The 24,688-nt window shown below is 38.9% G+C and overlaps 1 protein-coding gene across 8 annotated transcripts in view; it reads left to right on the top strand.

The window, feature by feature from the left end:
- Nucleotides 1-24,688, top strand: part of ABCC8 (ATP binding cassette subfamily C member 8) — a 73,808-nt gene that overhangs the window by 36,335 nt on the left and 12,785 nt on the right. For all 8 annotated transcript variants that reach the window (XR_011000230.1, XM_068194077.1, XM_068194070.1 and 5 more), the window contains 15 exons: nucleotides 939-1,014; nucleotides 1,104-1,209; nucleotides 5,427-5,462; nucleotides 6,963-6,998; nucleotides 10,332-10,430; nucleotides 11,252-11,336; nucleotides 11,994-12,074; nucleotides 14,093-14,230; nucleotides 16,607-16,732; nucleotides 17,427-17,526; nucleotides 18,127-18,374; nucleotides 18,927-19,087; nucleotides 20,230-20,299; nucleotides 20,959-21,116; nucleotides 22,288-22,380. Coding sequence is in view for 7 of the 8 variants with exons in the window: in XM_068194077.1 (XP_068050178.1) it covers nucleotides 939-1,014; nucleotides 1,104-1,209; nucleotides 5,427-5,462; nucleotides 6,963-6,998; nucleotides 10,332-10,430; nucleotides 11,252-11,336; nucleotides 11,994-12,074; nucleotides 14,093-14,230; nucleotides 16,607-16,732; nucleotides 17,427-17,526; nucleotides 18,127-18,374; nucleotides 18,927-19,087; nucleotides 20,230-20,299; nucleotides 20,959-21,116; nucleotides 22,288-22,380 (1,613 nt within the window). In the remaining variant the exon portion in view is untranslated. The remainder of the gene's footprint in view (nucleotides 1-938; nucleotides 1,015-1,103; nucleotides 1,210-5,426; nucleotides 5,463-6,962; nucleotides 6,999-10,331; nucleotides 10,431-11,251; nucleotides 11,337-11,993; nucleotides 12,075-14,092; nucleotides 14,231-16,606; nucleotides 16,733-17,426; nucleotides 17,527-18,126; nucleotides 18,375-18,926; nucleotides 19,088-20,229; nucleotides 20,300-20,958; nucleotides 21,117-22,287; nucleotides 22,381-24,688) is intronic.

The following is a 24,688-nucleotide window of genomic DNA, read 5'->3' on the forward strand; positions in this document are numbered from 1 at the left end:
ACCACTGTCACCAGTGGCCTCTGGGTCAGGGAATTTGTGCAGGCACTGCCTGTCTGCAGCTCATTGCCCAGGAAGGGACATTAGCCAAGAGTGGATCCTCTGGCTGCCTTTGGTAATCCAGAGGGAGGAACACCACGCTTGCTTTTGCTCAAGATGGGAGTATCAACTTTTCTCAAGGATGTGATAAAAGTGTGCCCTTCCACTCTTCTTAGATGAAAAATTGTTGTACCTTGCATAGCTGAAAGGCTTTGTGGCTCTGAAGAAGTGAGAGAAGAGGGTGTTCTGTATAAATGTAGGCCTTTTAAAATTGTCTCCCATTCCTTGCTTCTCATAGTATCCATGGAAATCTCCATTTAAAGTCTGAACAGGCTTTGTTTCCTGGGTTTAGTCTTTTTCAAGGAAAAAATTTTTGTATCTAGTAAAACCTAGATCATCTGAGAATCATGACAGAAATACAAAGGAAAATGCTGTAATGGGCAGCAACATCCAATTTCATGGAAGGTTCTGCAGGTCTGCTTGGAATTTGGTGGTGTAATTGCTGTGTAAGCTGCACTGTGTCTCAAGTGACATTCAGGGCTCTGCGGGGCACAAACTGGGCATGGATGTAATTTGATTGTGTTGTAATCATTTCACTCATTATATGTACTACCTTACAGACAACAGAACAAGAGACAGTCTAAATGGCAATTTTTTTCCCCCCATGAATTCTCAATAATTTTCTAATAGGCTAATAGTGCCTGTTTGAGTTCAGAGGTTTCTGCTCATCAAAGTACATTCCTTTACAAAGTCAGTCACTGGAAGATCCATTTCCTGCATTGGGCAAAGGCTAACTCTGTTCCTGTGCCCAGTGTAATGAAAAATGTGTCTCTGATGTTGGAGGAAGAAGGCGAGCTCTAAATCTGTGTTTCTGTTTATCTTTTCTCTCCGTATTGTTATAGATCACAAATGGATTTTTCACTTGGACACATGAAGGTCCTCCAGCATTGTCCAATATTGATATCCGAATCCCTCAAGGTATAAAATTACATCAGATACATAGAATAAGATATTTTTCTATCCTTATTTGGTAAATCATAATCTTATGTATACCTTCTACCCTCAAGGCCAGCTAACAATGATTGTAGGACAGGTGGGCTGTGGTAAGTCATCTCTCTTGCTGGCCATACTTGGTGAGATGCAGAAGATCTCTGGGAGCATATCCTGGACCAGGTAGGGGCATTTAATTTAAAATTCTAATTTAATTTAAAAATTCAGCTTGACTAGAGTGGTAATGCATAAAAAGCCCAAAATCTCTCTTTGGGTCTTGTGGAGTTGAGGATTTTCTAGATACACAGTCAAGGTAAAAAACTTGTCCAAAGATCAGAAAGAATCTCCAGCCAGGGTGAAACAAGCTGCCTATTCCATTCACAGGAATGGACAACCATTCTTGGGCATTCTGCACTCCAGCAACATAACCTGAGTGAAACTGTAACTAATTTGGAATTAGAATTAATGAGCCTGAGGTGTTGTGCAGCTACAGGATGGTGTTTGCACTTTCAGGCCTGAGCTGGTGTCTTTGCAGGGAGCTCTGAAGAGGTACTGGCTCACTAGGAGCAGTGCCTGGCTCAGATGTGTGCTCCATTCCAGCACCAGGCTAATGCCTGAGAATTTGAAGAGTGTCTTTCAAGTGGTAGTGAGCTCAGAGTTGTCCCCAGTGCATCCTGCCTGATCTGACAGGAGTGAGTCAGCCATGTCCTTCCCTCCTTTCCCAAGGGGACACAGCACCTGGACTCTGATAGCCACTTAGAGATTCCACTCATGTCTAACTTTGGTATTGGCATTGAAAGGAGGGAAAAAAATTGTTCTGAACTCCAGCAGCTTCTGTTGGGACTTGTTCTCTTGACCTTCAGGTGAGGTGACAGATGGTGAAATGTATTGCAGCTCCTGTATATGGTTTCCATTAAATTCCTGCCATCTCTAATACACAGTTTGATTAATGTGTGTGAACATTTTTGGCCTGACTTTCTACCCATACAGTCTGCACTTTGCCCTTTGGGCTGTGATTATTTGTAGGTAAAGCTCAACAAATTGCAGAAGTACCTAGAGAAACAATTAATTTTATTTCCAATTGACTGGGAATGAAGGAAAACCAGGCTACCTATAAATCAAATCTACACACTCTGATGGACAGAGGGTCATTGTTATGCAATGGATTCTGCAGCAATCTTGTGGAAGAGTTCTCTAAATTCCTTGAGTGTTTGTCAGGAGATATGATTTATATCCAGCCTTCATGTGTAAGCCAGTCACACTACTCAGAATTGCACGTGCTTTTGTAGCAATAGTACAAGGAGGGAAGGTTGTCTATTTTATAGGTGGGGGAAATGAAACATAAGAAGGTGACCCTTTCAGCTATTGAGGGAATCATGAACACAAGCCAGAGTTCCAGAATGTGGTGATCTGTCCATGAGAATATATTTCCATAAGCAGAAAATCAGACTGTGGTGAGGAACCATACAGAATCCCTGCAGCCTTATTAGGTGAACTAATTCCATTTCAGCAAGGCTGTAATAACATGATTAAGAAGTGTAATTTGAATGTCTGATGCTAAACTAAAGTAGATGACATGATGTTTCTGATCAGAAACTGTGCTGTGTTTTTAAATAGCACTTGTTTAGAAGTATGTTCTTCACAAGAGTGGAAAGGTCAGAACTGGTTTTCATGACTTCTATATGTGCCAAAGTATCACAAGGTGCAGTTCAGTTGTTATCACATTTGCTGTGCTATCTGTTAGATATGTAGAAAGGGACTTGTGGCTGAAACAATCTGAACACTGTAAGTGCTGGCTGCACTGGGACAGATTAGGTGTTGTCTCATCTTTCAGAGCTGCTGCCATGTGCACTGGTCTATTCAGGGTGATGGATGCAGCCAGTGTGGGCTGCACACCTGGTTTGTAAAGCTATCAAATGAAAGCTCCCTTAATTTGACAAGAGAATACTAATGCCTTGACCAGGAACATGCAACCTTATCCCAGGTTCAAGGAGAGTAGTCTTAACAAGTAATCACCAGGGCTCATAGCCTCAGCTAAGGCAATGAAAAGTGTCACCAGAATCACTTTAGTTCCTTGTTATAGCTCTTTCTTTGGGAATGTTTCTTTTCAGTCATTCATGTTACAGAATAGACCTGAATTTGTTCATCCAAATTTCCTTCCCCTTCCCTTCCTGCAAGGTCATAGCTATGAAGATGAAGGATGTATCCTGCTGACATGTCACTCAGTGCGCAGGAAATCTGGATGCTAGTCCTGGCCCTTCCCTTGATCTAATGGATAACAAGTTATTTCCCTACTCTTTGCCTCCATGTTTTATGAATAAAACAGAATTAACTGTGTGTCATTTTTGCTTGTCTCTTCCAAAAATTCTTTCAAACCCTCAAAAAGTAATCTAGTTTTTTCCTGGGCTAGGAGGGAGATAATCAGAAGTGAACCATGGCTCATTTGTGATATTTTTGTTGTTTTGCAATGTGTGTTCAGAAGATTCAGCTCAAATTAATTCCTCTTGTCCAAAGCAGCCTGAGAGCATCTCAGGATAAATATTTTATAGTATGGTTAGGAATTTAACAAAAATAGAGAAATCATTATTTACCTTCTGTGCAGGTGGTAAATGGTAATGATTTGACCTGTTATTGAGTAAATAATTATAGTATATTCCATGCTAATTTCATCTGGGCAGTATCTCACTTTTAATAGTCCCAATTCAAGTCTTGTTGGAGTAAATAATACTAGAAAACTGACCTAATGTTGCTCAAACAAATGTGTTGCTCAAACATAATTAGGTGTTTTGTTTTAAACAGGACATACATTCTTGCATGTGAATCTTGAGTCCTTATAATGTGAAGGAAAATAGAGATTTAAGGTTGTTAACAGCAGATTTTCATCTTAGTGTGGAGTTGGCTGGTTTAATCTAATTTAAAAAATTAAAGTTGTTTTTATGCCTACAAAGTATTTTTTTAGAAAATACATGTTTACTGGAGTTTTCAGAAACACCCAAGTACTTAATTTTATTTAAGTGAGAAATCAAAATCTGAAGGCTTGAAAATCTCAGTAGGCTCATCTTTGCATGGTTAGACATCTAAAATACCTTGACAATTTAGATCTAGACCTCATTATCAAACATATGTTACTTTGGCATTTCAGCCCTGGTAGGAGATCAAGGCATCCCTAATTGCCAAGAGTATGCAGGAAAAGGGGGAAAGAAGAGATAGAACAAGTGTGGAAAAGTTGGTTGAGAAATTTGAGCTAAAATTCCAAATGGAGAATAATTGTTTTCCTGCTACAGAGCAGAAACAGAGATCAGGGAATTGATATACAATTGGTTCAGGCTCTTTGTGTTGTGCAGGGAAGGGCTGGAAAAGGTATTTTCTATTTCAGCCTATCACTAGTTCCTGTAAAGAATGTGTTTCTAGTTAATGATATGCAACAGGCTCATGAGTTTTTGGAGACTGGACCACTGGGTTCACATGGTCACTAAAGACCAGTGGAGTGTGAGTTTACTGTGGAAAAGCTTTGTTCAGTACACAGACCTTTGGAGTAAAGGTACTAGTGGCTGGCTGATGCTCTAAAATTGTACAGCAATTTGATTTAGATATGGTCATTGCTTATTATGCATAAATTTTATGGAAGTGTCTCAAACCAACTTTTTAATCTGCAGGTATAGTTATCTCTCCTGGATATTTATAAGCAAAATGGGTTGGCACAAAGTTAATGAGACTGTCCTCTTTAAAGCATCAAAGACTTTTTTCCTCCTGTGATTTTGTTTATATCATTTGACACACAGATTTTTCACTCTTGAATGGAACTGAATTTAGCATCAGTAATATGTATGCCCAGTCATCCTGTCAAAACACCTCTGAACATCTTTGTGCACGTTCAAAAATAGCAAAACCAAAACCTGTCTGTCCTTTGGACCTGCCTACATTTACACAAGCACATCACCCCAAGGATAGGGCTGACACCGACACAGTACATGGCAACTGAAGGTGGGATTTGGGGTTCACAGTAACCCATTATATGCTGTAAAGATGGAGTTACTGCCATGGAAAAAAAAACAGTATCACAAATTATCATTTTGTTTTCCCAGAAAATGAATTTTTTATAATGGAACGACATTCTTGTCACAGCAGGACTTTTCAGTTCTGCTAGCACCTCCAGGACAGGGTGGAGGTGATTTTATTTGAGTCAAATTAATGTTTATAAGGTAAAAAAGGGTCACCAAATCTTTTTGCCTGATGAAATCAAGTCATTTTGTGTAGAAGGAACAGATGCTGGACTGTAGCCCTGTGATAAGTAATGTTTGCAGCCTGGGCACTAAGTGGAATTTAATAGTTTTTCTTTCTGGGACAGATTGCTCGTGCTCACTTAAGTAAACAGTCTTTGCTTTCTATTTGTGATGCAGCTGCACTTCTGACAGTGAGACGGGGGAAGATTTCAGGTATGGTATTGTATGCAGTTATTGCTTTTCATGCTAAATTGATCGCCTAGAAAAAACCAAAGGTCTCTAAAATCTGTGCTCAAGATATAGAGGCAGAATTCTGAAAATCAGTGAAATTTTAACTACATTATCTCAGGATACAGTTTTTGAAAGCACTTATGCAAGTTATGAAAATAAGAGTTGGATTTCTGTTATGAAAGCGTTGCCATTTGGAGATTTTGAAAATTGTATCCTGATATGTCTTTGAAAATCTTTCTCTAAAGGTCTGAACTACACTTTGAAAAATGGTATTAAGTATTTAAAGGTCTCATTTATTAAAGCAAATTCTCCCCATTACCCTTCTCTTCATTTTTTCACATCCTGTCTTAAGTTTGTTTTCTCACCTACCATTCTTCAGGCACACACAGAGAAGTGTAGAGAGTAAGAGATTAGTCCATCTTTTGGCACAGAAATTATTTTTACCTGATTAACATAGCTCCCAGATTTTGGGACTATCTACCAAATCAACTAAGAACAAAGCTTTTTGACTTTGGGGCACAAACCTCCAGAATGGTAAACCTTGTGAAAGTCCAGTTCCTGCTGGACCCAGTAAAAACTTTATTGTTGAAATCAGCAGTGTCATATGGCCTCCCTTACCTGGACTTAGGCTAAATTGTGTGGCTTTTACTGACCAGAATATGTTCTTGGTTCTGTGATTCTCCAACTATTCCCCTGCCTTTTCTTTAGGTTTGCCAGCTTCTTCTCTCCCATTTACTTTATTTCTCAGACTTGTTGCCTGGTTGTCAGACTGAGTCCTGCAAAACTGGTGCTCCCATCTGTGTGTAGTGTAAGAGGAACATTGATGTACCTCATGCCTAAGCCTCATGGTAAAGGATACTTTGAAATCTTACAGTCCTTTCTGTGTTCAGAGACTGAAGTTTCTGGGCCAAGTTGAATGGAAACCATTTGAACCCATTAAGATAGAAGAGAAGTATGATCAGAATCAGTCTCATGTTTGAAACTGGTATGGAAATGGATGGGGAAGAGTGAGATAACATGCACAACAATATGGCAAGAGTATTAAAAAGTAGGAAAGAATATTAGACTGGATGAAACAATTACCTACATTATCATATGTTCTGAGAATTCTAGTTGTTTAAGTGCTGTAAGAATACCTCTGGTGGTTTTGTTGCACTAGCATCCTGTAGAACATTTTTGGTGCTCTTAGAAGAGTATTTTGGGTCAAAGTCTTTTGAGGTCTTGAGCATTTACTCATAGGTGTTGAAGGCTTTCTACAAGGTTGTTTAGCTCTTCTCCAAACTGAAGCTTTAACTATACCCTTTTTAGGTCAGTATCATGTAGCACAGAATTTTAGCATAAAAAGTTCTTTATCTCTCTTATGCAGTCATTTTGCTGTATTTTAAATTATAACATAGTGATATTACTTTGTGGTGTTATTTGCACTGTCTGAAATAATTTTTTTAAAAAACAAAAAAAAAACCTTGTGTTTGTTTTCTACAGCCCAGAGAAAGAATCTCCTGTTGACATGGAAGTCAGGTACAACATTTTAAAAACTAATGGGAAGCTCCAGAGGTCTCTTCCAACCTCAGCCATTCTGTGACTTGGTGAACATTGTTCAGCAGTCTCTGCACTTAATGAGAATAATATTCCCCCTTAGAAGACAAACAGGATGTCTTGTATGCAGCTACAGCAAGATCTAAACCAAAAACATACAGGTGACCCTTGATATTTAATTATGGCAGAAAGATTTCTTCCTGAATGCTCAGGACTGGCAATACCAGAATGCTCCAATACTTTCCATCAGACTGAAGATGCAAGAAGCATATTTTTTGCATGTGCAGTTACAATACAGAACAGTACACATTTCTCTCATATCTGAAGAACATTTGAATTTGAGTTGACTGATAGTAGAAGTTAATGAATTGTGCAAAATAATCAAGGCAAAACTGTAGTCAGCAATCCCAAAACACACAGGAAAGGCTTTGCAATATAATATATCTTCCATCATCATAATCCTAACTCCATTTCATTTTAAGTGCATCTATTTTATTTTTTAAATTGCCAACATCTGATTTTGTAGGTTTATTAAGGCACTGAGATACATATATGAGTGTTCCTTAACTAGTTGTGTTTGATCTTGAAATTCTACTGTGCCTCCTGTACTTAACAAAATGAAATATGAACGTAGAGATAGATTAATAAATTTAAGCAAACAATCTTCACAACAGAATGACTGAAAGAGTAAGGTTGAAGGGACCACAGGGGGTCATCTGGTCCAATATCCCTGCTCAAGCAGGGCCATCCCAGAGCACATGGCAGAAGGATTGTGTCCAGATGGTCCTTGAGTATCTCCACTGAGGGAGACTCCACACCCTCTCTGGACAATCTGTTCCAGGGCTCAGTCACCCACACTGTAAAGAAGTGAATGTTGTTCCTTTTGACAGTGTTGTTTCTGAAGAATTAATCTGATTCATAATTAGTAAACAGGCTTGATTCTATATTAGACAGAGTTCATAATTTCCAGGGAGTTCAGGGAAGGTTTTCCCTATTTATTGCAAGGCTGAATTTTTCTGTCTGCACCTCTGTGATAATTGAGAGGCTATGGTTAGTCTGTTGTATTATCAGAGGGGAAAAAAACCACACTGCATTGCTGAAAACACATGGTTATTTATGCAGTCTGGGGACAGGAAGCAATCACATCCACCCACAGAATAATCCCTTGAAAGTCTTTGTCTCCTAAACTGTTGGTTTGCATTCAGTCCTAAAACTGTGAAACCTTATGGATGTTCAAGGCAGACTTTCAGAGCAAGTCTTGCATACTCCACTGCAGAATTATTTTGTTCTCTGGATTTTCAGCCATGTGTTTCTCACAGTTTTATTAACAATTGGTCGTCTCTATGGTAAGCAGCACTGTGGACATGCAGTAGATTTCATATATGTGAAAAAGAAGCTTGCAAGCATTTGCAGACTTTTTGTTTATGTCAAAATATGATCAGTCCTGATATGCCATCCTAGTGTCAGTTTGCAGTTAGGATTAATTTAGAGGAACTTACTAAATCCTCAGTTCACGATCAGCTTTGGCAAGCTCATTGCCTGTTGCCAAGTTCCTTGCAGTAATGAATTGTCCCTGATGTCCTAAAAGCAGAATGTAATCCAAATGAGAGTGATATTCCCAGACTTTGTGTTGGTTCTCAGCATGGAGTGCATCACGCTGGCAGGGCCCATATCTTCACTCAACCAAAGAACACTTTCTGCAAAAGTTTTAGAAGATTTTTCCTCACAATTTAGCTGACATTTTTCAAAAAGTAAATTAGCAGTAACTTTTTGATCGCATTGAGAATTAAGAGCTGCAAAGTCACAGTTTCAAGCAATGAAAAGGAGGGGAAGGGAATACGTCTTCATCTTGCAATGCTCAGAGCAATTTTTTCTCAATTATTGGGATGAAAATTTCATACAAATTGAAAAAGTGCTGCTTCCTTGAGGCAGACCTGAATGCTCTTTGAATTAGATTTCAGGGCTATAGGCTGGGCTGCCTAGGGCTTATTTTATGTTGTTTTTTTTTTTCTTTTGTTTGGCTATTTCTGTTTCATTTTCCAGTAAAGAAAATGCATAAAGCTTAATGAAATTCTAGTGAACCATCATAAATTTCAACTTGGAAGCATTTTAGCAGAATAGTAGAATTGTATGCTCTTTCAGGTCATCAACAAAAATTGGATCCTATCTTGGTTTCTAAACAAGCTTAGTAAAAGCCTGAAAAAAAATGAGCAGTGCACGTGACCTTAATTTATAAAGAGAAAGAAAATGTAAGTTGTCAAGTCATATTTTGAATTGCTTTCAGGTCCAACTAGAAATAGGCTGTCATAATGGCTGTCTAGCAGACAAAGGCCACATTTGGGTGAGATGTCCTATCTTTTTATTGGTTTAGCTGATAGAGCTAGGAAGAAAACAGATATGCTTTTAAGCATATGATCCTTCTTTTGGCCCTTTTCTGTACAAAGGTTGATATGCCAATGAGTTTTCCAAAAGTATCGGTTGCTATGATAAAAGATGTTGCCTTTCTCCCAGCTCTGCCTTACTGGGATCCTTAATGCATCACAGACAACAAAAGCACAAATTCTCTAGCAGGCAGACACTTTCCTTTGTTGTTGTTGTTGTTGTTGTTAATATTATTATTATTATTTCTGTGAAATGATATGTGCATGGTGAGTAAGATCCTGCTGACTACCTGGCAAATTGTTCCTTCTGACGATACATTATGAGGGCCATTTCACTGGGGGAAATTCAGCAAATATTTTTTGTCTGTGTTCTCTTTTCTTGCCTTTATAGGCATAGAAATGACTTACTCATTTACTTTCTAACTCTAGTTCTCTTCTAAGAATGAGAGAAATAATGGCAGAGTGAACTGCCTTTGTGCATGTGTGGAGTTGTTTGGGTCTTTTTCAAACACTTTATCTTTCTAGAATGTCCCTCCTGGAAGTGTGCTGCCTAACTAGTGATCTGCTACACATTTAAATTTTTTTATTAATCTATCCAAACAGAGCTGGGATTCAGTCTTTGGTAATTTTCCTCCTGCCATCCACTCTGCTCCAGCTTTATTGAGCTGGCCTCTCCAAATCCCACCTCATAGTAGGAGAAGGGGGAACAAAGTGAAATTCAGTTGGGTAAACAGTTCCAGTATCCTGTTGGAAATTTATCATCTTATGTATTTCCTTGATGGAAATCTTATGTATTTCCTTGATTGTCCTAAAGAAAGGAAGGAAAGCATTTTTAAAGACCAGTTACTAGTTTCTTCATTTACAAGAAAATGGTTTCCAAAAGCAGCAATTGCCCTGGTAAGCTGGGAAGTCTTGTGTTTGTTTTTTTCCCCAGGAAAAGAGGTGCAGTAGCTTATGCATCCCAGAAGCCTTGGCTGCTCAATGCCACAGTGGAAGAGAATATCACGTTTGAAAGCTCTTTTAACAAACAGAGGTAACAGGTTCCAGCACTGTTGTGTTTTACTCCCATGTTTTTCTCCATAAATACTGGGGTCGTGTGGGTCACAGATGGGGCCCCATTTCCCTGTAGGAACAAACCTACTGCACCTGTCTGAACGTGACAATCTCCCCATTTGACCACGTTTTTCCTGAGTGACACAAGGGAAAGGGTTTGTCTCACTTGAACTCAGGTGTACGAATGTTTCCATTTCCAAGGACCATGTTTGTTTAGCATGCAGTGTTCTCTCACCTGATTGACTAGTTTGCCTCTCCTGGAAGGACATCACCTGTTTGGGAATTGGAATATTGTTTGTAAAGAATTAGTGGGCTACCTTTTTAGTCAGTATAAATGGCCACCAGACATTGTAAAATATATAGAAATCAGTTGCTGGTATTCCACTCCCCCACCCTTAAAAGAAGTGGTTGATTATATATTTGCATCCTACACTCATTTTTTTTTTCTGTCATCCTTGGATATTGAAACAAAAAACAAAGGCCCTGTCACCCTTGGATATTGAAACAAAAACAACTGCTAAAAATAGCAATTTACCTTGGAAGAAGTTATGTTTGTTTTTCCTAGGTTTAACTATTTAACATTTTTATTTGGGAAGCGGACATAAGATCCTTTTTCTGAGCTGGAATATTACTTACTTGCCTGTGATTGAAAGAGATCCCATTAGAACAATTAGCGGCTAACAAATATGTTTTCCACTGTGTGATTTTTTCCAGCTGGTTAATTCTTGTTCCTCTGCAAGTAGGAAATGTGCTTCTCCAGCAGTATCTGTGTGGATTTTGTTGCCTTTTTTGTTTCCACAGGTACAAAGCAGTAATTGATGCTTGTTCCCTCCAGCCTGATATTGACATTCTGCCTCACGGAGACCAAACCCAGATTGGAGAGAGGGTCAGTAAACAGCTACAGGCTTCTATTTTTGGTTTAAATATATAGAGGGGGGTTTATTATTTTGTTGGTTCTTAAAATCTTACAGGTTATTTGGCAACAAAGGTAATGTTTTAGTTAAGTGTATGTTTGGGTCATTAGTCTGAAAGCTCATTGCTCAGTGAACATGGAAACACTGTCATTTATGTGAGGTGCAATGATTTAAATGTGCTGCTATCAGAATGTTTGACTATTCTACAGCTGCTAATGCAGATATCCTGATTTAACAGGATATTTTTTGGTTTCGTTAGAAGTAACAGAAAAATAAATAATAATACTTAGGGTTTTTTTAGAGCCCTTTTATTTATAGAAGGGCATGTGTTTAATCAATGGCTTTATCACATCAGGGAAGATTAGGGAGTGATGAGAAAGGAAACAGAAGCCAGAGATTTGTAAACAATTTACTGTAGCATATACTGGCACTGGCACAAACAAAAGAACCTCAAAAATGCCCCCTAAAACACCACAAGGATACATTACAGGCCCACACATTGGAAAAATTTCTCATGTTTCTCTGCCCAGAAAAGTCTTCTATGGATAATCTAATCAAAATAAGGAATATGAATATTCAGTTGATGTTTTCTTTAACTGTCTGCTTGTTTCTCTTCTGCTTATCTCCAGGGTATTAATCTGTCTGGAGGGCAGCGCCAGCGGATCAGCGTGGCACGAGCACTTTACCAGCAGACAAATGTTGTGTTTCTGGTGAGTAGAAACCTTCTGTTTATGCTCCATGCAGAAGAAGGAGCTGCTTTTTATTTAGAGTATTTCATGGGTCACATGCTGAACATTGTGTTTCACTGAGCCGAGCCAAGTGTGCACTGTGTGTTTTAAATCTCTTGTCAGCTTGCATGCAGGTAGGAAGCATTTTGTAAATGCTGCAGACAGACAGGTAGGTATTGCACAATGAAATGCTGATGCTTGTCCTCTCAGTATGTCGAAAATTCAATTTGACCCTTGCTTCTATCTTTGGGTCTTAGAAATGTAATAGTTTCAACTGTATTCATAAAATTCCTAAGCTGTCTCAGGCCTAAAATTAATGTTGCCTCGTGTCTGGGGTGTTTCCTTTCTGCAGCAAACAAAGCTGCTTTTGCACCCTGAACTGCCTGTTGTATATCCTGTCCCAGCTTCAGCTATGGAAAGAGAGTGACAGCAGGTTCTAACACCTTCACAGGTGGGAAAACAGATGCATCCTACATACTCACTTGTAGTGAGCTGGCTGGCTTTTCAATTTAGGACTTCCTTCTGGTGCTCAGTTTTCTAGAAGATTTGAATCCAGCTGTTACGACAGTGAGACATAAATCGCGTAGGATTAGAAAAGCTGTGCACATTAGATGTCATCCCTAAAAGAAAGGAAGGCTATTCAGACCTTTCCCTGTAATTACGCTGATCAATTTGTGCTTGCTTCATGTGTAGGACTTTTCCAGGCAAAGATCAGAGTGCAGAAGAGTAGGGAGCAGTTGGGTCAGGTTCTGCAAATCAGCAGATCACCTAGTGGTCTGTAACTTGGTTTTGCCCTTTTTGTCCTTCTGTGAAGGACACTCGATAACCTAATAGCAGTAGGCTCTCTTATGGTTTGACAGTGGAAAAACACCTACAAATACACTTTATTTCCAGTATTAATATTTAAAAAATAACCAGGAATCCTATATGTTAGCATTGGCAAACACTGAGTTATTTTAAGGCTGGTTTTGTAAAGAAATACCTTTGAACAAGTAAAAACATCATATGGCTGATGTTTAGGTCTGTGCCAGGTCAGAAGAGTGCAGCAGCAGAGCTGAAAACATCCTTGCTCAGTGAGCACAGTGCACACACAGTTTTGAGAGAAAATTCTGGATCGTGAAGTTACTGTGTTTCAAAAGCACTTCCTAGGTGCTTTATGTTGTGCTGCTCTGGTTTATTAGAATCTAAGTGGTCATATTTATCTTACTGCTAATTTCAGGTATTTTTGATTTCTAATGAAGCCTGGGTTTAGTGTAATATTATAGTATGAAATAGTAACACTGAGTAAATCCTACAGCCAGTATTGCTATTGCAAGCAGAAATATCAAATCACAAGGTTTGTGATTCCATATAAATAGGATTAGGTAAACAAGTTTCCCAAAAGATGGTGCAGATTAATTTAGGCCTAAATGAATTGCATATGCTTGATTGATTCAATAAGATAATGTAGGTCTCAAATCAAACATCTGAGCTGAGTCAGCAAAATGATCAATATTGCTTCTTTTGTGATTTTTTTTTTTTGTGATTCTTTGTTAATAGAGTATTGATTTATGGGGGGGAAAAAACTAAACAAAAACCAAACCAACAACTGAAGGCAGTGATGTTCAAAGGAAACAGAAATATGCTCATTGTCCCTATGCCTGGAGCAGTAATGCAATATCTGCTACAGATCCACACTGGGACATTTTCTGGAGCCTGACAGAAGCTATGCTCTCCATCTGTGTGGGCCATGAGCACATCTGGAGAGAGGAGTAGGTCCCAGAAAACCCCACAGAATTGTAGAATTGACACAGCTGGCTTTACACAGCTTTTTCTCTGCAAAACACATTTCAGGGTTTGGTGTTCTGTAAATTAAGGAAACAGTTCCTCACAGTTTTGGTGTGATGGCTCTTTTGTGTGTCTGTGTTGATCTACCTGGCTTTACTGGTATTCAAACCTGTCAGTCTCCTTGGATCCTGCAAGTTCTGGCTCCAAAAGCTGACCCCTTATCCTCATGACAGGATGATCCTTTTTCTGCCCTGGATATCCACCTGAGTGACCATCTCATGCAAGAAGGGATCCTGAAGATGCTGCGGGAGGACAAGCGGACCATTGTGCTGGTGACTCACAAGCTGCAGTACTTGCCCCACGCTGACTGGGTAAGGAACCTCTTCTCAGTTTTTCTGTGGAGGAAAAACATGGCAGGAACGTGTCTTGCTGCAAACAGTGTTTTCACTTCACCTCTCCACCAAGTAATAGTTCAGTGAGAAGATATGTAATAAAGATCTTCTGAAAATCAGCCATATAGGGGAGCCATAATTTTGAGATTCCCATCTTGGAACACCTAAATACATTGGATTTTCATAGAGCTGCTACTTAATATTCTTATGAAAGCAGGTTACATTTAAAATATATTGAGTATCCCAAAACATTAGTTATATTGGAAAATTTTGGCTTATTTTTTGATCTCAAAACAGTGAAATATTTGAGTAAGATCTTTGCCTCTGCTGGGATGTTACTAGGAATTTGTGCTATCTAAGAAAAAGGTGCATTTATGCAAGGTGGATATTGAGAGGTATGGAAATATAAGGGAAAAAATCAGTGCTTCCTTGTGGTTAGTACTAGTATATAATGTATTAAGAACCTCTTTGCCCTTTGTGTGGACTTAAGATTTGATTGTTCTGTTAGGATTCTTTTTTATATAGAAGATAAGCAGAATTAAAAGGAAAAAAATGAAGGTGTGCTTTCTATACCAGTTTGTAATTGGAAACATCAAAGATGAAGAGGGAGTTTTTGGGGGTTTGTGTTCTTTTTTTTTTTTTTTTTTTTTTTTAATTCATTGGTTCCCATTGGCCTTGCACTTATTCCTGCAGTTTTCCAGATTCCCAGGTCTCCTGGCCCATGTTGATTGATGACTGCAGTTATACCTCCCAGCAGGACTTTTCTCTTTCACCTCTTGCACAGGCTATGGCAGCAGTTTCCTGGTCTCAAGAAATAATCACATTGCAGCTGCTTCCTGAGCTTCATGTTGGCTTGGTATAAAGTTGCAGATAGACATTCATCTTATTCTGATTGGGTTTTTGGTGGGCAGCAGTTGTTATTTATGGTCTCTGCTATGACCTTGTCCCTCAGTTGGTTGTTTACCTTTACAGTTACCACTGTTCTCAACACAGTCCTGGTTTACAAATTAGTGTCTCTTGGGATACAGGAATTTTCTACCTTCTTCCCCTCCCTATGAGTCCATCTTAACTTATTTTTTATTGTTATATATCTGATTTTTTTTAAAAGGCTATGAAGGCTTTGGCAGTTCATTGGTGTAATTGTTTTAATTTTCTTTGTGAATATCAGACCCATTTCTAGATGTTGGTGCTTTAGGAGATGTTGTATGAAAATTGCTTAATTTTTATTGTCTTCTAGATGTGTGATTTTTTTATTAAATAGACTGTTTCAAACAGTAGCACAGGAAGGATTTGTATGAACTTTATAATAAAAAGTATTTATTGCAGAATAGTTCATGTTTCTTCCCTAAGTGTAGGTTTCATTAATCCTTAGCAATTCTTACCCAATGGAGTGAAGAGGGATTTTTCATTTTATTAAGATATTTAAAATAAAAATATAATTTGAAGTGGATGTCCTCTAAATCTTTTCAACAAAACCCTAAGAAGAATTCAAGGTCCAGCCTAGTTGCAGGTTTCCTGAATAAACTGATCACAAAAAGATCCTTATTTTCTTTATTTTTTACCCTCTCTCTGGTGTAAATTTATAGCAATAATTGAAAGTAAATTCTTAGCAATAAATGAAATAGTTTATTTCCCCACTCCCTGCCCATGGAAATTTCTTAGTTTCCAGGGAGAGAGAAAAATAAATAGTGCATTAACTCTTTTGTAATGATGAGGGTTTGCAATCTGCATGTCTCATTTTCCAGTTGTCCCAGTCAGACCCAGAGTGGTGGTAGTTACATTGTATGTATAACATAGTTACACTGACACAAGCTGGAAACTGCTTCCTGCCGACTTCATCTTGCGCAGATATTTTTCTTTTCCAAACTGTGTCCACTGTTTTATGCTTTTAAAGCTTCAGGGATTCAAATTGCCCAGCTCTTCCTTATCAGTCCATGGTATCAGAGAAGGAGCCAGTATGCTCATATCTAATTGCCTGAATGAGGGCAAAACCTCCTGCACTCAGTGTCTTGCTAAAAGCTTTTTCCTTTTAGGAGGTAAGAGAACTCTAAAATCTTATCTTGCTAATGACTTGTATTTAGAAAGAGATCTGCTGACAAGGATCCCATTCTTCTTTCTTAAAAGCAGCCTTTTCTGAAAACATGGAGTGCAGGAAGTTTCTGGGTTTTCAGCATCTTGAATGAAGGGGATGGAGCCAAGAAATAATGTCACTGTCTTTTTAGAAGACAGATTTGTTTGTGGAAATAGTATTTATTTAAGAAAAGAGAAAATCCTGTCAAAGCACAGACACATAGCTTTAAAATAAATAGACATACCTGGCTATTTATCTCACCAGTTGTGTTTCTGACTTTTTAGATAATTGCAATGAAAGATGGTAACATCCAGAGAGAAGGAACACTCAAGGACATTCAGAAATCAGAGACTGAGCTCTTTGAACACTGGAAGACATTAATGAATCGACAAGACCAAGAGCTGGAGAAGGTTTTTGATGGGCAGGGCAATCAATATATGCAAGAAAATGTTGTCTATTTTCTTTTTTTTTTTTTTTTTGCCTTAATTTGAAAGGTTTAACAAGAGTTGACATGCTGTGTATGATGTCTAACTTAAAATGAATGTAGTATTATTGCTGCCATTATTATTTATCTCTTAAGATAAATTCCTTCATCTGGACATGTCATATTTCTTTGATACTGTTCTAATCCATTCTTGACAGGAAGTCCTAACAAAATATTGTCACCTAAGGAATATAAATATAACCATTTTAGGAAAAGCTTTGCTAATATTGGCAGCTGGTTTTATAGATATGCCTGAATTTACTCATTGCCTTGGCTGGAAGCTTTTCAGATTTGCCTAAATCAAGTTCCTTAAATGATGACGATGTTTTGTCTTTCACACTTATAACACAAGAAGAATGAGATATTAATCTTAGTTCTTATTAATTTGGGATAACTGTCCAAGTTAAGATTCCAGGAGGGTTGGGATTGACAACCTGGAATGAATGTTAGATATCTAATTTATGTCCTTTGGTTTTACACAGACCTAGAAAATCAATCATGGCTGCCTGCTGTGAGATTCTCACTTCTATTTTATATTGAGTGGAAACAGTTTTATCACAAGTAGCAATTTTTTGGAATTAAATCTCTGGTTGAAAACACATGAGCTGTCCCTTTTTCAGGAAACAACTATTGAGGAAAACCCTGTTTTGGAAAGAACGAATCTCCGGAGGACGATGTATTCCCGGGAAGCATTGCTGAAAGATGACGAAGAGGATGAAGGTAAAGGGCAGGCACCCTTTGAGCCCACTGCCAGTACATTACTGTTTCACAGTTAAATTATATTAGAATGAATTAACACCATTCAAACTGGCAAGAGAACAAAATGTTTTTCATGTGGGTTATGATTTATAGGAGTGCTTGTTTCCATTGCTATGACCTCTGGACTCGGGTGATTACAAGCATTCACAAATCATCGCTTCCTCCAGACTTTTGAGGTTTTTTCTTATATGCGAATATGATTTAATGATGAATGAAGAATAGTATTAAACAATATGCTGGGTGAACTTCACCTGTCAATAACTAAACATATTTGCTTAAGGTTTTACAAAAGAAAAAGATTGCAATTGATTTTTATCCAGCCAGTGTTTTCACATTGCAAAAACATGGTTGAAGAAACTGATCGCCGGGTGCTGAGGGTTTTTGCATCTTTTTAGTATGAATTACTATTAAGATTAGCAGGTTAATGCATGCAGGCCTGAGCAGGTGCTTTGACCTTAAAGCCACCCTTTATCCTGGATGGGAAGACCTGGTTTGTAGCTACCACTTGCCAGTCCCTTTGTTATGTATGTCAGCATGGTCCTTTCTTCTTGCACCTTGCAGAAGAAGTAACAGAGAGTGATGACGAAGACAACCTGTCTTCAGTGCTGCATCAGAGAGCCAAGATGCCCTGGAGAGCCTGTGGCAAGTACCTGAGTGCAGCAGGGATCCTTCTGCTGCCCCTGCTGCTCCTGTCCCAGCTGCTGAAGCACACGGTGATGGTGGCCATTGACTACTGCCTGGCACTCTGGACCGAGCATGCCATTTCTATCAAGATAGAGCCCGAGACAAAAAACTGCTCCCAGTGCATGGTAGGAAGTGCCTTGTTCACCTTCCTCTTATGATTTAACTGGGGGTGTTCTCCTGCTGTCAACCTCTGCTCCAAGATTTGTATGCAGTGTGCTCTTTTTCTGTTAAAGAGTTTTGAAGTGTTTTGAAGCTCAATGCATTTTTGCATACACAGTGCAGTAAATTGAAGTTAAGTTTGGTGGGTTGTTGTCCTTTTGCTAGCTTTATTGTATTTTAGTCACCAAGCTGATATACCTAAACCTGGGTTTCTACAGTAATTTTGATATCACAGTTCTCTTTTGTTTTCCCTGCACTGTTGCATTCTCACAGCAATTTGAGCTTTTTATGGTGTTCCTTGATTTTAAATTTCTGATTTATTGCTTATTTTCATGCAAACATTCCCCTCTCCAAAGGATAATAAATTATGATCTAAGATGGGTCAAAATCATGGGCAGTTTAATTCAGGGAGCAAAAAGGATATACTCTCACATTTTTTCACTTTTGTACTTGTGTGTTTGCCATAATATTTCAATTGTAATTTAAAGTGAATATTTGTGTTCCTTTTTGTATCTTAGGAATTTGACCATTCTCCATATTCAAAAGTTTTCAGCATTCTTTGCTGCCTTGGCATCGTATTATGTCTTGTCACATCAATAGCAGTGGAGTGGACTGGCTTGAAAGTCACCAAAAAGCTACACTCTTCTTTACTAAATAAAATTATTTTGGCTCCAATGAGGTATTTCTTTGATTGTAATAGAAGTTTTATTATAGTAATTTTGTCTTCTTTACTTCAAGACAGTCTCCTAAGTGCAGTTTTTACTAAGAAATGATTGTGCATCACATATTTTTTAAGATATCCATAACCAGGTGTCAAATTCTGAGTAGTTTTTGAAAATGGTACCCAGGCTGCTTGAGTTCCTAGACACAAGTCAAATGCCTCTCCTGACCGACTGTGACTTCAGAGATTTTCTTCCTTGCATGTTTAATTTTTCTTGGCAGTTTTTAACTAGGGAGAAAACACAATTATTGATCAATATGTGGTGCAGATAATTCATAGTATGCTTCATCATCTTAATCACTGGAAATATTTACTGTCAGGCAGTGATTGTGCAAGTCTAGGAAAGGTAATGAGCTTAGACAAGTGTCATTACAGGCATCATTAGAGTATACTGGGATGTACTTTGTTCCAGCAGAAGCCTTTGTTGTCCTCCATAAGTTTTTTTTTTCCTGTGCACAAAAGCAAATGTGTAGCTTGATTCAAACTTGCAGCTCTAGAAAAAAAAAACAAACTTATTTTTAAGCTAACTATATTTGACCCAAAAATCATGGAAAAATAACATACATGAAAAACCTCAGACTTTTTTCAGATTTTTTTCTAGGATAAAATTAGACTTCAAGTTCCACATGAGTTATGGAAGAGCTAATAGTTGCAGAACAATAATATAGTGTGCATTTTGCATATGTCATTTAATATATTATTCCAACAGTAGTTACTCTTATTACAATCTTCTCTTCCCAGAAATATGCAAGACTTTGCAATTTAACTTCTTTTGAATTTTTCCTGAATTGAAGTGGCTTCAAATTAAAATCTGAAAGGATTTTTTCAAGTGTAATCATGTGATATCCATGACTTAAGCAGTAGAGGGAGCTGAGGACATGCTTGCAGTTGTAGGTTCATGCTTGTGGTTGTAAATTCAAGACTTTTCCATTTAATTGGAAAGCCATAGGTACCTGGGCAAAATGAGAAATTTTCCTATGGCTGTCAATTTATTTGCTTGTTTCTGTGGTATAGTACATAGCTTAGGTAAGACAAAATAATAACATTAATCAGTTCTAATATCAGTATTGTAAACTTTGCCATTCCTTGTACCATTTTAGGTTTTTTGAAACAACACCTCTGGGAAGTATATTGAACAGATTTTCAGCTGACTGCAATACCATTGACCAGGTACTGATTAAACACTTTTGAGCTTTCAAGTTATCCTATCTTAATCTGAAAAAGTGGGGTTTCATTTATTACAGACTTATCTAGATGAAGCTTATGGATGAACTATGATTTTGACTGTATCAGTTTGCATCATGATTTTCTCAGTTCTGAATGAGCTCCTCATCTTGCATGCACATTGAAAAAACATTTATTTTGCTAAGATGTCCTGTATAGAACAGGGAAGCAAAATAAGATCAATAATGACATCCCTAAATTAGAGAGTATCTACTTTGTGAGTAAACACATTCATTTGAGGAAATGAAATGAGGAAAAAGCAAATGCTATTGCCCAGAATAGAAATGACTGAAATTCAAATGACTCTTACCCCAAACTCCACTGCCAGGATTTATGCAGATGCTAAAATCATCTACTGCATCCCATCTGTAATCCTTTGACATGAGGACTGTGCTCCACAAAGCAGAAGTGAAGCAGCCCCAGAGAAATCCCTTCAGAAGTCCCCAAAACCCAGTGGTAAATTCAAGAGCAGACCTGTATGCTTAAAATGCTCAAAATACACAAGGAATAAAATTTTTGAGGAAGCAGAACAAAGGAAAAGGAAGTAGTGTTTTAAGCTTGGCATGTTATGGAAGATGCTGTGTGCTTTTTTCTTCTTTGCGCAGCACATTCCAGCTACCCTGGAGTGCTTGAGCCGTTCCACCTTGCTGTGTGTGTCTGCCCTTGCTGTGATCTCCTACGTCACGCCCATGTTCCTCATTGCCCTGGTGCCCCTGGCAATCATGTGCTACTTCATCCAGAAGTACTTCCGAGTCGCCTCCCGGTAAGGGCACGGGCCATCACCACCCTGGCAGTGGGGACACTTCCTGCAGTGCAGGAGTGAATTGCAGAATTGCAGTGCAGGGGAGCTTCGTGTTTAAACGTGGTCCTGTCAAGGCTGTGGCGCTGTCTGCAAGTGGGGCAAATCCACTGCAGTGGAAATGTGTCATTTTGCAAGGGCCTTTGTCGGCAGCTCTTCGAGCAGAACTTCTGGCACGAAGCAGACTCTGCATGAGCAGGGTCTTTGTGCGTGATCAAAGGTTTTTGGAGTTCACAGGACACAAAGACCAACTGGATTCTGTCCTCCCCTAAGGGCTGGGTGTCTGAGTGTGCTGGGTGCCTGCAAGAAAATGTGGACAGGGAAACTGAAGTTTGCCTGTGCAGGTGAAAGTGGAAATATATTAAGTCAAGGAGAGGCTGCAGAATGCAGCATAACCATGGTAGTACTGCTAGCCATTAAAGATCCAGTGTGCATGAGCCTCCTCTGCTGTTCTGGGTGCCTTCCAGTTTTTAAAAATATGAAAATTTTAATTGTATCTGAGACCTTACTCCTTCTAAGATGATAGTTTCCCTCTTGTGAAATGTTTGCAGCAATGCAAAAATGTGCATATCCCCTCGTATATGCACAGATTGAGAGGGAATCTGCAACCAATTTACTTCCTGCTGGAAGAAACTGAGACTAAATTGATTTCGCCCTACATGTGCTTTTACTGATATGAGGACTAAATATGACACGGAGAAATGCAACTTAATAATGAGTGCAGACTCTCATTTACTGAGTTTATGAGATACTGTTGGCTCAGTAGTTGTGCTGTTATCTGGGGGTGCACTTTGTCTTCTGCTTAACTTGAGCTCCTATTTGCAGCATTCCATTAAATTGATGTTCGGTACAGAGACAGAATGGTGTTTAAATCAATAAAAAATTGAGTGCAAGGAAAAGGAATGTAGGAGAAAGGAGGGGAGGCAGTGAAGGGAAAAGAACCATTCAGAACTCCAGCTAGTTAAATGTTAAAAGAAAAATCCTGCTGGGGAAGTCATTCCCCTGCAGCACTGCTTTGCAATCTGTCTGAACCTTATGGTGATGCTATTCCTTTTCACTCCCTGGGCCTGAGTCAAGAGAATAACTGCCCAACAAAACTGGTTTTTTACAAAATTCTTTTCATTACTCTCTCCAGGGACCTGCAGCAGCTGGATGACAGCACTCAGCTACCATTACTCTCCCATTTTTCAGAGACTGTTGAAGGTCTTACCACCATCCGAGCCTTCAGGTATAGGGTTTTTTTTTTTTAAGAAACATAGATATTCAAAAGTGAGGTTATGTCTTAAACTGTTCTGCCTAGGAAATCCAGAGTCCTCACAACATGGGCAAGGGGGGATGTCAAACATTGAAGAATTTTAAGCATTTTGTATGTAGAGGAGTCACTGTAAAAAGAACAAGCACATGTAGGTCATCTGCCCTGTGGTTGCTGTCCAGACACTTGCATGCAGCCTGAAAAAAGAACTTGAGGGCAAATGTGATTTAAGAAGCTAAATTAGCCTGCAATTACCACAGTGTGTGGTGTTGCAGATGATGGGCTTGGACAGTTTCCATGGCAGAAGTAATATGCACCAGCTTGGTACAGACTAATCTGTGTCCATGTCCTGGGCAGATAAGCTGTGCATGCTGCTGACTTCAGAGGCTACAGTAGAACCCTGCATTATTTGTCAGGTTGTTAGCTGAAAATGTGGGTGTTTACACTGATTTTGGAAATACACAAGCTGGAGCCAAAGTGTTTCCTTGCCTGTTTTGTTTTGTTTTTCCATCCACATAAGCTCCCAGGTGGGCAGCCCAGGAATACCTGATAATGTGTCTGGATTCTGTATGCATGTTAGAAAACTGGCAGTCATGCTGATACCTCAGAGGTACCAATAAAAAACCACTGCCGAGCTTACCAGCTGCTTTCCCTGAACTAGGGCTATTCTTGTCTTTTCCCAAGTGACTCAAACACGGTCAACTTTTCCACTAGATTCTCATCTAGAGGATGTCTACGTAGTTTGTCAGTTAATTATTACTGTTATCCTTCTATCCTTGAATTATTACTGTTACCCTTCTATCCTGTTTATTTATTCTTCCTAACCTATAACTGTAATTTTGTAATAGAAGCAATGCACAAAGGTAACTTAAACAACTTTAAATAGGTTAAAAATAGATCAAAGAGAACAAAATTAGGAGTTGGTTACTTTTGGACTGAAGGTAGCTTACCCAAGAGTGGTAGAGCAGCTCAATGTTTTCCATTAAGTACTATTATTGAATATTTAAATCATAGAACAGTGTTCTATGATTTGTAGTTATGTCCATGTTCAATTTTCAGGAAAATCAATTTTTCTTTTAATTTCTGTTTTTTCTCATTCCTATATCCTTCTACTTGATCAAGGGTTTTTTGAATCATTATGGCTGTATATTTTCTGGTGTTGATACAGAAAGCAATATTCAATGCCATCTAGCTAATATTTTCAGTCTGGCAGAGCATTCCCTCTTGATTCTTCCTGTCACCTTGGAATTAATTCCTCTGTCAAAGAATTGTGAGAATTGTGTTTGTTGCCTCCTTTTTCTTAAATCCTGCAGTAAGTGACGTGTCTCTGACCCAGCCAACCATGTGTGTTCAGTGAGCTCTGTGTTCCATCTGTCTGCCAGCCTCCTGCCTCAGCTGCTAACCCAGTTATTTTTAGGGCTGTGTAGCTTTTCAGCTGCCTAACATATTAGCAGGAGTGGAGTTTAGACTTGCTAGCGTTAGCATCCCTAAAAATAACACTAACTCAGGAATTCATTCTGTTAGGAGGTGCCAGTTGTTCCTGAAGTGTCCTTACCCTTGGTTACTCTCCATCCTGGATTTATTCAGAATGCATATGGAAAGAAATGTACAAAAAAATCTGGGGGAGTTCAGAAAGACAGCTACTGCTGCACCTACAAAAAACACCTTCAGCAGATGCCCTGGCCTGATTTATAATTTATTTTGATACTTCAGATAGCATTTGTGTTAAACAATCAACAAAATGCAAATACAAAGTATTCTGCAAATACTTGACTTCTTTTTAAGAATATCTTAAAAACCTGGTAATCTGGAGACACTTTCTGAAGAGAAATTCTGGTATTTTTGCATCAATCCAGCAACTGTGGTAACTTTGCATCCCTGTTCCACATGCATGTGCATGACTGACTCATGATGCATACCTCACATTCTCTGAGTATCTGCATCACACAATTCCTCATGGTATGGAGATAGGGATGTTAAATGTGGCTGAATTGGTTGCAGAAGCAGCACGGCCACATCTGTGTGCTGAGGCTCTGAGGGCAGTGAGCCCCGAGGAAAGGAAGGGCTCCCTAGCCCTGACACGGTGACACTAATGCCTGATTTAGAAACAACCATTCTGCTGTGCGCACACACCAACGTGCTCAGAGCCGGCCCGGATCCTGGGCTGCATCCAGAGCCCTGTGGGCAGCAGGACAGGCAGGGAGGGGGTTCTGCCCCTCTGCTCTGCTCTGCTCTGGTGAGAGCCCACCTGCAGAGCTGCATCAGCTCTGCGCTCCCAGCGCAG

This window comes from Anomalospiza imberbis, chromosome 6, assembly GCF_031753505.1.
Source record: "Anomalospiza imberbis isolate Cuckoo-Finch-1a 21T00152 chromosome 6, ASM3175350v1, whole genome shotgun sequence".
Taxonomy (NCBI): domain Eukaryota; kingdom Metazoa; phylum Chordata; class Aves; order Passeriformes; family Viduidae; genus Anomalospiza; species Anomalospiza imberbis.